General features: G+C 42.8%; 1 protein-coding gene across 1 annotated transcript in view; it reads left to right on the top strand.

Moving 5' to 3' along the window:
* The first annotated feature begins 203 nt into the window (after positions 1-203).
* The window catches only part of EPDR1 (ependymin related 1), a 224,728-nt gene continuing 211,032 nt past the window's right edge, over positions 204-13,899 (top strand). Inside the window, exon 1 of the mRNA XM_069613271.1 lies at positions 204-623. Coding sequence (XP_069469372.1) covers positions 337-623 — 287 coding nt within the window. The 5' untranslated portion in view covers positions 204-336. The remainder of the gene's footprint in view (positions 624-13,899) is intronic.

Genomic DNA, 13,899 nt, shown 5'->3' on the forward strand with positions numbered 1-13,899 from the left:
CAGTATCTTAAAAAGTCTTTGAAACAAAGTGTACAGGGGAATATATTTCTGAGCTACTTAACGTTAACCTAGACACGCCACATGCAGCATGGTTGGCCACAGGGGCGCTGGCGCTGCATTCCAGATCAGGCGTTTAAGCTTCCAGCATCTTCTCTCATTCCCTGACAAGTATCGAGCGCGTCACTCGCTGTTGGGTGTAGCACACAGAAGGCCCGCCTCCCCAACAGAGCAAAATCTCGAGCACAAGCTTGGTGCTGCCAAGATAAGCACCCAACTCAGCAGCGAGTGACAGCGCTGACCCACTATCTCAACTGCATTTTTGTTTACCTGCTCACCATGAAAAGCGGGCGTACACAACGCTTCTTCCTGGCCCGGGTGGGCGTCCTTCGCATGCCAACTGTTTTGTTCCTGTACTATTGGCTATATGCTGCGGGGGTTCTGTCCGTCAGCCCCACCCCAGCCCTCGCGCCCCAGCCCTGTCTCGCGCCGCTGCAATGGGAGGGCAGGACAGTGCAATATGATCACACTTCGGGCCGAAACGTAAGAGCGGCAGTGACTTACGACGCGACCAACCGCCGCATTCGGGTCCTGGAAGAGAAGAAGGGGCTGGTGCCTTGCAAAAAGTAGGTGGCGCTACAACGCTGATGTGTCACTGCGGGGTCTGGGTCAGGGATTTAATAACGGATATCTGTGCTGTGACCAAATCGCTATCCAGTCGATGTAATTCCCTCAACGTATAACATCATGTGTGATCACATATCGATATGACGTCACGTGCATACACTTTGGAAATACACGAAGAGTTGTTTTAGGCTATGTTCATGGAACCCTTCACATAACCTCTCAGTGAACACAGCAAACAGCAATTTCATTTAACATATCGTTTAAGATGGCCAAGTTTCATATGATAGGTTCGCCTAGATACATAAAGCAATCCGTGATTGTGATCACCGTTTTCTCCAAAGTTCAGGTAAGACCACATTTTCCCCTAGCTTTGGAGAATCACATTATTTTAGTTTTATTCTTGTTTATTATAAGATCATTTTCATTAGCGTACCCACTCTACGCCATTAACATCCTCTGAAGGCCGATGTGTGTGTGTAATAAATTAGAAGAATATCATTGGCATAGACTAGTCACTTAAGCTTAGCTACTCCTAAACGATGATACCCCAAGGAATGTGCTGCAATGGCTTTGTCCACATCCAAAAAGTAGATACATAGCTCCCAACCTTTTTTGGCTCCCAACCTTTTTTGTCTCCAAGGTGGGTGAAAACACCCGATTTTCTTTTTGGTGGGTGAGAGGCCCATAGAAGTGAATGGGCGCCTGAGGGACTTGGCGGATGATTCATCTGCTTTCAAGGCGGGTGACACCCGCCAAAAGCGGGTGAGTTGAGAGCTATGGTAGATATTAAACAGACTGGCCCAAAATGCACTCCTGTCCGAGACCTCTAGTCGTGGAAATGTTATTGGTTAGGTTTCCTTCTAGGTTTAGTTGTACACAAGTGTATGTGTCGTATGCGCCAAACCAGAATACTGAGCAATCCCTGGGAAGTCCCCAGTTGGAGAATTTACACCACAATTTACCACAGTTTATCAAATCAAAGGCATTGAAGAATTCAGTGATAACAAGGAAAAGGTTTGGTGAATTGGGTCTAGTACACATAGCCTGTAATATGTTCACGATTGTTATTTTCAAAGTGGTGCCAACCTGTCTCTGAAAGCCATATTGATATATGGTTAGACTGCCTGACTGACTGGGCCAAATTTCTAGTTCTTTTAGAGTCAATGCCAATAATATCTTACTCTCAACATCTAACAAGAAGATCGGCCGATAGTTCATGGAATCTAGCCGGTTCCCCTTTTTATAGATGGGAACTATATACTGCAGGGTTTTCCTCAAACGAATATTGGAGAATTCATGAATTAATTTTATATCACACGCTAAATCCCGGAGACCAGTCTTTAAGCCACAGAACCAGAATTTGAACCCCTGTTTCTCTGTATTGTCTTGCTTCCAAGACAAATGTGTGCCCCTGAGCTACCTCCCGTCCCGAACAAATAATATTGCAGAATAGTATGAACAGGATCAAGGTCTATAAGAACGGGTCCCCCTTCATGGTTCCATTGAATAATCCATTAGGGCTCATAGCCCGTGAGTTTCTGGCATTCTTAATTAGAAACAAGATATTTTCAAATCACATTTTAAGGTCCAGTTACCCACCAAGGCAGGGGACATAAGACTGAAAGAAGTAATACCTCCTGAATAAAGGTTTTTAAAATGCTTATGCCATAACTCCTGTGAAACACGATTTATTTGCCTTTCTATCTGGCTCTGCTCCATGTTAATGATCAGTACCCAGAAACTCCTCTAATTGTGTGCCCTGATCACTGATAGCGTTAGCTCTACATCCTGGTGTTGCATTACTGTTTGTGCCGGATGATCAAATTCTTATATTTCTGTCTGCAGCATTTCGACAATTTATGGTTTTCCAATTCATTAGTCGCACTCAACTTAATTAGCCTAATTCTTTCCTATGCTCTCATTTCCTACTTAAATCAAAGGTATGAGGGTGAGTAACGCTTCCGCGCTTAGTTTTCCCTTGAATACCCGCAAATGTATTTTAAAAAAATACATTAATAATTGATGGTGAACAAATCTGAGTTTTCTCAACCTCATCAGGCGTCAGGAAATCGTCCCCTAGTACACTTTTGAACTTACAGACATTATTCGTTGACCATGAAATACGATTTCCAGCAGAATTGACAATTGAATTATATGCTTTCATCTGGTGCCTCTCTCATGTGTCAAACATAAACTCTGCCGTAAGCATAGCATATTATGAACACTTAATTCAGACTGGTGAACTATAAAATAATGACACCTGTGGAATAAATTGGCACTGGTGCACATTATGCAATACAGGAGGAGAAGGTTCCTTGGTGCCAAGTTGCCACCCCTTCTGTATCCCCATCAACATTACTATTAAACCACAGTAGGTCCCATTTCCTCAGGAGAACTGACCACTCCATACCACAATGTCTACCCTTCACCATATTTTCCACATTTACACATCCCTTATCAAGGTAAATTTTTCGCAAGACTGAGTTAAAATCCCCGGCCTATAGAGCATTGCCCAACTTGGTCTTTAGGGACCAATCTTCCAGAATGTTCAACAATTCCATCAAGAAGACCCTAATGTTGTGTTTACTGGGGTTCCAGTAGACAAACACTTAAATCACTGGGAAATTACAATCAACCCCTGAGCTATATTCTATTCCCAGTAGATCTTGAAAGGAGTTCGATATTCTGCCCATGCTGAGGCCCAAAGAATGATTAGTTGCAATTAGGAGACCACCAGATGGCCTGTCCAAGATTCCCTGTATAGCAGGTTGGGAGAAGACATGGACACCGTCCAAATGAATGCTGTGCAGGAGCCTTGTGATATTCTCTGTGTACCACAAAGACTTTCATTTCATTGGTACAGATGTGCCTGTGGTCCCTCGTGTTCCACAAAACAATGTTAATACTCTGTCAAGGTAAAAGGCTGCTCCTATTGATCCACAGTTATTTCTTGCAAGTCATCAAGGCAGCAGGGAGCCAAGACCATTTGCAACATTTCTCTAGGCCGTCATTATGGAGCGTAATTGATCTACCAACATGTCCATACAAGTGATAGTAAGTTCCACCCCACCATATGAAACCATGGTTTCTTTTTTCGTATTTATAGGAGAGAAGGACTGGCACCGCTCTTGCTCCAGAAAGGGTGCAATGTTGTATCCCATTTGCCTGAAACATTCCGTTTCGGAGATTAACATCTCCATTATAACCCTTGACAATATTTCTAGGGAAGCCAGGTACACATACCTCTTGCAGAAACTCTACCAAATCCATGTCTTGTGAAGTAATGATCCTTAGTCTGGGGATGTCCTAGAATAGGATGAAGCTATTTGATCAATTGAGCAATGGCTTATTATGATCTGGTAAAATATATCCAACCGTCAGTCCTATTTACAGAGTACTGTTTTTGTTTAACCCATTTGTCTCGGCTTCTAGCCTGGATGGTTGAGTTCTCTGGGAAACACGTTTGAACCTTATTAAAAGAAACTACTCCCTCTAATTAAATCTTCCAGGATCAGAATCTTCACTAACCTAGACAATGAGACTAAGCCGCTTGTTTGCTCAAGCACATCAAGGGGAGAGTCATTGTTTACTTTTGGTGGATTTGAGGTCACAGACTTCTCATTGGAACTAAAGTTCCTTTCTTCCAAAATAACCGTTTTCTTCTCTATTCAGAGGCTTCAGCTCGACTGATAAATTGGCCATAGAATCAAGACCATTAAATAATTCATTCTTGTCCCTTATGGTGGCTATATTATCCACCAGCTCCTGGACTTTTTGTTTTTCTCTTTCCTATTTGGCTTTATTGGTTTAGTCTGCATTTGCATGGAACTTATGTTTGGACTGCCCCAGGCTTCATGTAGTGTAAGGGTTCTCAAGAACCTCCTTGGAGAATTTCGTTAGGATTCACTTTTTGTCTTTTTTGTATTTTTAGGCCTAGGGCTGGATTGGATTTTGTTAGCGACCGGGGGAGGAACCGATAATTTGTCAATGCGATCACTTATGTCCTCCGCTATTTCATCACATTGTTGTTCTTCTACCTCTTCAATGCCAATACTTGTTTTATCTGTGCTATGTTCACTTTCCACAATGTTCTGTCTAGTAGAGAGAATTCCTATGATGATTTCATTAACCGTTGCTGCTCACAAACCGTTTGCTGGTTAGTTGAGGACCACAGATCCTTTCCACAAAGAAGCAGGTCTAAGTTGCTCTGTATGGCTGCTCTTTATGCTAATGAGACTCTTAGAATGTTGTTTCACCCTAATTCAGATGTTATTATACAGATTTACAAATTAGGTTAGGACTAGGTTAAGGGCAAAGATGGATGCCGAACCTAGATTCATGATATCACCGGATGCCCTTACCCCCGTAGAGCTTTCCTTGAGGATGTTGTAAAGGGAGTAATGTATTTGTCCAACACCAAGTCACCCAAACCTTCTTTCAAGATGGCAGCTGTGTTTGAAGGTGAGAACTTAGCTATTGATTGCTCTGAGGTCACCCTCCAATGAACCTCTGGATTGTGGACCTGTATTATGCAGATTCAGCTTGAAAACTGGCTCACTCTTATCAGTACTGGATTCTGCTGTATTGCACAGAATTTCCGTTAATCCTTCAGTGCCCTTTTGAAGCAAGGTTTTTGATTTGATTTATTTATAAACGTGCACAAGGACGAACTGAATCGAGGCGCAGATGGTATTAAGAGATGAGCACAAGATACATACAGAGCTGGAAAAAAGAGAACATCTGGAAGGAGGGACAAAACCAAAAATTGGACATCTAGAGGTCACATTATTCTTGAAAGGAAGGTATTCGAAGCGCTACGAAACTTACAGACCGATTCCAAGGACTTGATTTCTCTGGGGATGCTATTCTAAAGCCGAGGGCCATAGACAGCAAATCTCCTGTCGCCCCTCTTCACACATCGAGAGCAGGGAATATTCAACAATTGAGCCCCTGAACGCAGAGGCTTGGACGGTTGATGTCGACTATAAGCCCTTTAAGGCTCTTATGTATGAGGCAGGCGATCTTAAAGTTTTTCCACTGCCAACCAGTGAAGAGAGTGGCATGCACCAGCGATTTGATCATATTTTTGTCAGGCCACATGTTAATCTAACTGCTGCATTCTGAGCACTTTGCAATCTCTGGATTTGTTTGGCAGGAATTCCAGCAAGAAGACTATTAGAATAGCCCTGATGTGAGTTTACAAGTGACCCCACCACCATGGCATGGTCACTGCTAGGAACATATGGCAAGATTTGGCATAGCATACGCAAGGAGTAGAAGACTGCCTGAACCTTGGCACTAACCTGGCTTTCCCTTCCAAAGTTATATTACCAATTACAACTAAGATGTTTTATCTTGGGGGACAAATTTAAGATCAGCCCCCACAGTGGAAATCCTGGGGTCAATTTCCTGCCCTGTGAAGGTGCTGTGGTCCAAACCTCAGTCTTGGCTGGATTTAATTGCAGCTGGTTTGCAGACTCCATTGGCTAACCTCCTGTAAACAGTGATTGATGAAGACCTGGGTATCATCGACGTATGAATGAAAATTGATCCGATGCCTCCTCAGAATATTCATCAACGGCCGCAAATAGAGATTAAAAAGTAAAGGCGAAAGGGAGGAGCCTCGAGGTACCCTACAGCCAGTGCAGGTGGGGTCTGAAAGAAAGTCCCCCATTTCCACCTGCTGATATCAATCAGACAGGAAAGAGGCAAGCCATTTCAAGGCATGATTGGAAACGTTGCCAGTTTCCTTCAAGTGGCTGAGCAGTATAGAATGGTTGACAGTGTTGAAAGCCGCAGAGAGATTCAAAATTACAAGTAGTGAAAGATCTCCATTATCTGTGGCCTCCAACAAGTCATCCTACACTGCCAGGAGTGCTGTCTCGGTCTTAAATCTAGGTCTAAAGCCCGACTGCAAAGGGTCCAGCAAAAACCACTTTTCCACGAAGGTCAGCAGTTGGTTAGCAACAACCTTCTCCAAGGTGCATAAGTATGGTGAGTCTTCAATTAAGATATTTTTATCGAAGAAATCTGAGATGGTTTTTCAGCAGCGACTGACCATTTTGGCCGAGGCAGAAATGTAATTGAGAGGTAGACCAAACATGTCTTCAGGCATACTCTGGGGAGGGGAGGGTGATGTATTTGTGCATGCCCGAGGACAGTGTGTATATCTTTTGCAACCCAATTGATACATTAGGTCCTTTACAGCAGGGCAAGAAAAGAATAGCTCTTCACCTCTCACTCACAGTGTTGCTTCACCGCTTCCCCTCCCCCCAAACCTTCAGCTGCCATTAACTGCAGTCACCTCTCTGGCTCTCTGCGCCTGGGCTGCAGTTATAATACTTGGTGGTACTCCTCCAAAAGTGACAAACACAAGTCCACATCAGCCTGACATTCACTGCACTCGTCTCTTGGGCGCTCCCCTCAGGGTGCTCTGCGCCTGTGTTGCAGTCATAATCCAGCAACAAACACAAGTCCACAGTGCTGTTCACGGCACTTGCCTCTCGGGCGATTCTCTCACTTTGTGTTTGGTAGAGTTCACCTCCTTCTTTCACCTGCTGCCCCCTCTCCAACTCTCCTCTGAAAAAGTCTCAGCAGCACCTCCTCATTTCCTGCAGCCGCAGCTTTCTCCAGACAGGAGTCGTCTTCTCCTGTCATTTCGCATTTCTTAACTAGCACTGTTTTCATTCTGAAAACTGCAGATGCCTTACTCCTTGTATGCTGGTATCAGCTATTTTAGCTCTAATACTGCCCGCTTGCCTTTTCTTGCTTGTCTGTGCACACTTCTCCATCACCAGAGCAGAGCTTTATCTTCTCCCCATTGCACTTCTGGAATGCCCCACTTACCCTGTCCCTCTTACCTGTACCTGACAGTCTCCAGAAGATGTCTAATGCCCATTCACATCAAAGCCATATGGACCACTGACAAGTGCATCTTGTTGGGTGGGAAGTATCCAGGGGTCCTTAGTGTAATTACAAATGTTTGAAGAATCCATACCCCGCCCCTCTCCGAAATGTAGCCATGCCTGCATTCAGCTGCCTCGAGATTCTTCCACAAGTCTGTGTGATATTGCACCCGTTCAACTCTAGCTTGGTGTTAATTGGAACTAACTGTGCCTCTCATGGTTCTACTTAAGTTAATTAGTGTGCCTTACATATGCTGCAGCCTGAGGCCTTTACCATTTGATGTAAGACCATAACCCCTTAGTTGAATTAAAACATGGGGCCTGGTGCATTTTGAAGCTTGCACCATTACCAACTCATGTAGCTCATTCCGCCTCAGACCACCTCTTCCCATCCACTCTACCCTTGTTTCCTTGAGCCATCACCCTGCTTCACTTATCCTTCAGTATGCCCTTTTCTGCTCCGCTGAACCACAAGTGTGCTCCCACCCATGGTTCTCTCTATTCTGAGAATGCTATTTTTTTTTTTTTTTTTTTGATGCTGCAGTTTATTTGAAAACTTTTTCATCATTTACTTGATTTAGAATCGGTTTTTAACTTTTGTTTGTTTAGTTCGAGTATAGAAGATAGGAAGAGAGCAATTGTGTAGGTGTACTTGTTGTTGTGGCCGCTTAGGAGAGCGGTCCATCTTTCTTGCGTACACATTTGTGTCGATGAGAGTTGAAAGAATGCACCGAATTCTTTGCGTTGTGTGGCGAGTTCGTTGCATTCCATTACGAGGTGAAAAATGGTTTCCTCGATTTTTTGGTCTTTACAGAACCTGCAGTAGTTGTCTTCGGGCTTGATCTGTCTTTTTGTGTATAGGTATGCTTTTGTAGGAAGAATGTTTAGGCGAATTTTTAGGAATGTTGCTCGAATGGTTTGGTCTGGGAAGGTTTGCAGGTACGCCGGTGGTTCGTGGATTCTCCTATTATCTTTTGTGCATTGTAGGTTCTGTTTGTAGGTATTTTTTTGTTGGATGGTCTTTATCCAGTCGTTGTGCAGCAGTTTTGTTTTTGCGTGTTGTGGACGAAGTGTGAGCAGTTCTTCTGTGATATTTTCACTATCCATTTCTTTTCTCATTGTATCTTTCCATTTTTCCAATATTGTCGTGTTGAAGGTGTTTTCTTTGTGTCGAAGTATTTGAATTGCTGGAGTTTTCCCATCTGTCAATATTTTCCGAAAAATGTCTAGTCTTTTCCATTGTACGACTGATTCGATTGATTGAGTTGCCAGTTCGTAGCGTATTCTTGGCATTGGAAATGTTTGCGGGAGTCGAAGGACTTTGCGCCAGAAAGTCGCTTCATATTTTGTCCAGTTGACTCTCTGAGCGTTCAACATTGCTTCGGTACCGTAGGTGAGAATCGGAATATACTTGTGTCTGTAGTAGGAGATAATTGGCTTAAAGGAGAACTTGCCGTATTTTCTGTGAAGGAGGCAGCCTTGTCTTGATAGAGTTTGAGATGTTTGTTCGATTTTGTCTATCCACTGGTCTTCTGATTTTGACTGGTTTATTGTGATCCCTAGGTATTTGAACGATGTAACATTTTCTATTTCTGAGTTGTCGATCGTGAAGATATATTGGTTTGTTCTTTTTTTTGATGGTTTGGTGAGGGTCATTGTCTTTGTTTTTTCCGTATTGATCGTTAGTTCGTTTTTTTTCATGTAATGGCTTAGATCTGCTAGTGTCGTTTGTAGCCCAGTCGGTGTTTTGTCTAGTAGCACAATGTCATCAGCGTATGCCATGATTGGGACTGGGATCGAGTTGATTTTGGGGGGATTGGTTTTATGTGATTTTAGATGTTCTTCGATATCGGCAGTGAACAAGTTGTAGAGTGTCGCTGCAAGAGGACAGCCTTGTTTAAGTCCGTTTTCTGTTGGTATGGCAGATGTTGTAGCTCCTTGTCTCGATAGTCTGACTTTTATCGTGGTTTTTGAATACAGCAGGATAATTGGTTCTAGGATATCAGATGGACAGTTCCATGTTCTAAGTTTCGACCATAGTTTTTCGCGTGAGATTGCGTCAAAAGCCATTTTTAGGTCAATAAATGCTGCGTAGATTGTCGAGTTGGAGTTGATGGCTTCATGTTTGATTGCTTGTAGTAATATCAGGTTGAGGTTTGTTCCAACATTGGCCGTGAATCCTGTTTGTCTGGTCGAGAATTTATTGTTTTTTATGGCCCACGCGGTGAGTTGGTTTAGAAGTACTGCTGCAAATAATTTTCCTAGCGGATCGAGCAAGGCGATCGGTCGGAAGTTTTGGGGGTCTTCTCTAGGGCCTTGTTTGTGGATTGGTACGATTACTGCTGTTCTCCAGGAGTTTGGTATTCTGTGCAGTTTATTGATCAGTTTTGTGATGTGACACAGGAGGGTTGCCCAAGCGTTAGGATCTTCTTTGATTATGGCATTGGATAGTCCGTCAGGGCCTGGGGCTCTGGAAGTGTTGAGTTTGTTGATCAGGAGGATGTAATCTTCAAATTCTGCGTGTACTTTCCATGTTGGGTCTGTTATGGGTTGTGTGTTCTGTTGAACCGTTTCTCGTGATGCATAGATGGTAGTGAAGTGCGTTATCCATTTTTCTTGGGTTACGTTAGCTGTAAGCTTCTGCTGTTTTTGTTGATTGTCATTGAGTAAGTTCCAGAGTTCTTTTGTATTGTGGGATTTGTGGATTTTCAATATGTTCTCTGCATCTGCCTGCTGAATGAGGCTTTTTTGTGATTTAGTCCAGTTTCGATGGTTGTTTTTCAGAGTTTTGATCTGGTTTGGGATATCGAGAGCTGGGGTTTTCTTTATCTGTCTTATTGTCCGATTTAAGGCTTTTTTCCTTTCGGCAATTTCTTGGTTGTAGAAATGTCGATGGTCTTTCTGCGGGCGATTTTTACTGGTTTGTCGGAACGGAATTAGGATCCATTCGTAGTCAATTTTTAGAGCATTTGTCAGACTTGTCTGTAGGAATTTTTCCGGTAATGAGGCTAAGGATGCTTGTGGGATTCTCAGTCTTGTTGTTGTTCCGTTTAGTTCTAATAGAGGAGATGGTAGCCCCGTCTCTATTTTTTCCAGTGCCGCTTCAGAGTGGGCGGTAAGTTGATTATGGTCGCTCCTATCTGTTAGTATCGTCTGCACGTTTGTGACTGATCGGTGAAGTTTTTCAGATAGGAATATATAATCGATGATCGCATGGGATGAACCTCTGCTCCATGTTGGTGTATAGGGTTTCGAAGTGTTCCCTTGACTCAGAAGGAGTAGGTTGCGTATCGTGGTTTCTTTCATCCATCTCTTTGCGTTTGCCGATAGGTCTGAGTGCTTTAAGAGGCCACCGTTCTTATCGTATAGTTTGATGTTCAGATCGCCACATATTATTACTTCCGATGACGGATGTTTAGTTGTGGCCTCATCGACTGAGATGAAAACTCCATCTAGGAACATATCTGTTGATATTGCTAATGGGTTCCAATAGAGATTTAGGATTAGGATTAGGATTGTTGAGTTGTCTTTCTCTTCTCGTTTTTGCTGGTTTTTTGTATATATTATTGTGGTCAGTTGAATCCAGGGGTTTATGTTTTCGGAGAGTATTACTGTGCTGTGAGGGTTTATCTTGATTAGGGTGAGTAAGCCTGAAGCGGGTCTTCCTTGTTTTTGTACGATAGCTGGGTTTAGGAGCGTGATAAAACCATCACATGCTGGTGGGTCGCTGAGCCAGGTTTCTTGGAGGCATATGAATTGGTATTGCTCTAGCTCAGCAGCTGAGTCCGTAAATAGATGGAGATTTCCTCTGGTGTTCCATGAGCACAGTGACCACGTAAATCCATTGTTCGTTAATTGTTATGAGTTAAGAGTTCATTGAGTATTCTGTAGATTCTGTTTCTGAGAAGGTGGTTTCGAAGTCATAGATTCTTCTAATTGCATGGGCATCTTTGTCTGGTTGTTGGCTTCTTATTGAGTCTTCTATAGATTCAATGTCTGATGAAGGAGTTTCAAAGCTTGTTCTGTTAGATTTGTTATTTCTGTTTAGGTATGCTTCTTCTGAGGCACGATTTGAGTTTCTGTCGTCAGTTGCCTGTTTTTGTTTCCTTTGGTCGTTGTTTTTTCTTTCGTATCTTGCTGTTGTTTTATATTTTGGTTTGCTTGGCATTCTTGTGGATGTTGAGGCCCAGCATGAGAAGCCCAAATTGTGCAATTGTCTTCGTGTTGATATGATGAGTTCTTGGTTATTGGGGTCCGAAAGCTCTATGACGATTTTATCCAAGTTTCGATCGTCTTTAAAGGTTATCAGATCAAGGTCTTTTGTTGTGAGTTTTTTCAAGCAAGGTATTACGCCAAAAAGGCGTAGTAGATTTGTTCTATTTAGGATTACCGGTTCCAGGTTTTTATTTGCATTTTCAATGTGGATTTCATATATTTCATTTTGTCGTAGTGGATTAACAAATGTTGGTCGCATCTGGGTTTGTTGACTGGAGTCTTGTGGTGTTGTTGTTATCGAGATCGACGAGATGGGGTCGTAAGCTTCGTCTCTGGTTGTGGATATTGAGATGTTTTCCATTGATAGCATCGAAATTTCTTCTAGGGAGAGTTCAGTAGAATTGTCTTGATTTTGTTTCGCATGTTGATCAAGGATTGTGGTATATTCATCGATTATTATGTAACTCGTCTGGATTATTGATTGCGAAGCCTGTTGATTGTTTTCTGATGGTTGTTCTTCGTGGGTGGTCATGTTGAGCAGTTCCTCATTGATCGGCGAGTGTGGCAGGATAGGTCCCGCTAATTTGGGTTTGGTCTGGGCTAGATGAACTTGAATGCTTTGTGTGTTGGCAGCTGATATTTTCTTCTTTGGTTGTTGAACAGTTTGGGCGTTCTGGTTTATATTTCGTAGAAATGCTCGAGAGCCCGTTTGTCGTTTTTTGTTATTTTTCTGTTGGGTGGGTTTTGTTTCATTTGTTATTTTTTCTTTTTCAAAAATCTGAAAGTTTTCATTTGGGTTCTTTGTTATGTTACTTGGGGTGATGGTTTTTGTTTTTTTGTTAATAATATTTTGACTCGGTTCTTTTGGTACTTGTTGGGCGAGGTCCGAGGTGGTTTCAGATAGTTGTTGTGTCTGAATTGGACATTGTGACGCTTTTAGAGACGGCGGGGTTTGTAGTCGTTGATCGTTTGGTCTGGTTGCTTGCTGGTGATGGTGTTCTTTGAGCATCTGTACTAGTTCTCCTGTAAGTTTTGTTTTCTCTTGTCGGTCTCCTCTCGCAATCTCGGCTAGTCTTTGTTGCCACCGGTGTGTCTCCTCTGCTTCTATTGTGAGTCTTGATTCCACTGTCGAGACAAAGTGTTCGATGTGTATCTGTTTTGAGTGAATTAGCGCTAGAAGGGTCGCCTGATCTTTTATTGCATCTTTCATATCTTCATGTAATTTCAAGAAGGGGATCATCGACTGGGGAAAGTGTTGCGATGAGCATGTTTTGCAAATCTAGCATTGTTGTTGGGATTCTTGGGTGTGGGTCTTCTTCGGCTTGTTCGTGGTTGTCGTTTTTCTGTTGGGGGTCTTTTGATTTTTGATTCTTGATTACTGGATCTGGAGTATAGTAAGATTCATCTGTGTCATAGTTGAATCGGGATGGGGCAGTTTTACGTTCATCCAATTCTGGTTGACGTTCTTTTTTCATCAGCTTGTTTTGGTTGCCCTGGGGGATACATGGTGTTGATGTTAGTTGCATTGGGTTTGCTTCCGTTAAGTCTCCAAATACTTCTTTTCCTTTTTCTGCAGTAGTCATGATTGACTCAATTTCGGTGATGTCCAGTGATAATTTTTCCAGTCTGTTTCTTGTTTTTGATGTTGTTGGTTCCACTGGGCTGGTGGATTTGACGGAGTTGTGGGTTTTAAGCCACGCAAGTCGTGCTAATCTTGCTTTTTCTTTTTGCTTCTGTTGTTCTGGTGTTGGGACTGCTGGTTTTGTAATTTGGTCTTGTGTTCGTTCAATTTGTTGGCAGTTTGAGGTAGGCTTGAAGCCGATATGTTGAGCTGTGCGTTTTGGTTCTTGGTTGTTAGCAATTTCCTGAGGATTGCTGACTATTTCGTGCGGTTTCTTCAGTTCCATGGATTGTTGATTTCGGATTTGTTTGTCCGATGTTAGATCCTGTTTTGTCGGTGTCTGCAACTGTTTGTTTGTAAGGTCCATGGGTTCTTTATTGCTGATTATAAGATTTGTCAGGGTGTCTTGTGTCCTGTTGTTTGGAGGGTCTTGTTTTGTGGACTGGTGGGTTGTGTTCAGAGCAATTGGAGGATCGATCAGTTGCTGTTCAGGTTCGAGTTGAAGAGCCGGTGATGATGATACGGACATGGTGG

The sequence above is a fragment of the Ambystoma mexicanum genome, chromosome 5p (assembly GCF_040938575.1).
Source record: "Ambystoma mexicanum isolate Mex_15411 chromosome 5p, UKY_AmexF1_1, whole genome shotgun sequence".
Taxonomy (NCBI): Eukaryota; Metazoa; Chordata; class Amphibia; order Caudata; family Ambystomatidae; genus Ambystoma; species Ambystoma mexicanum.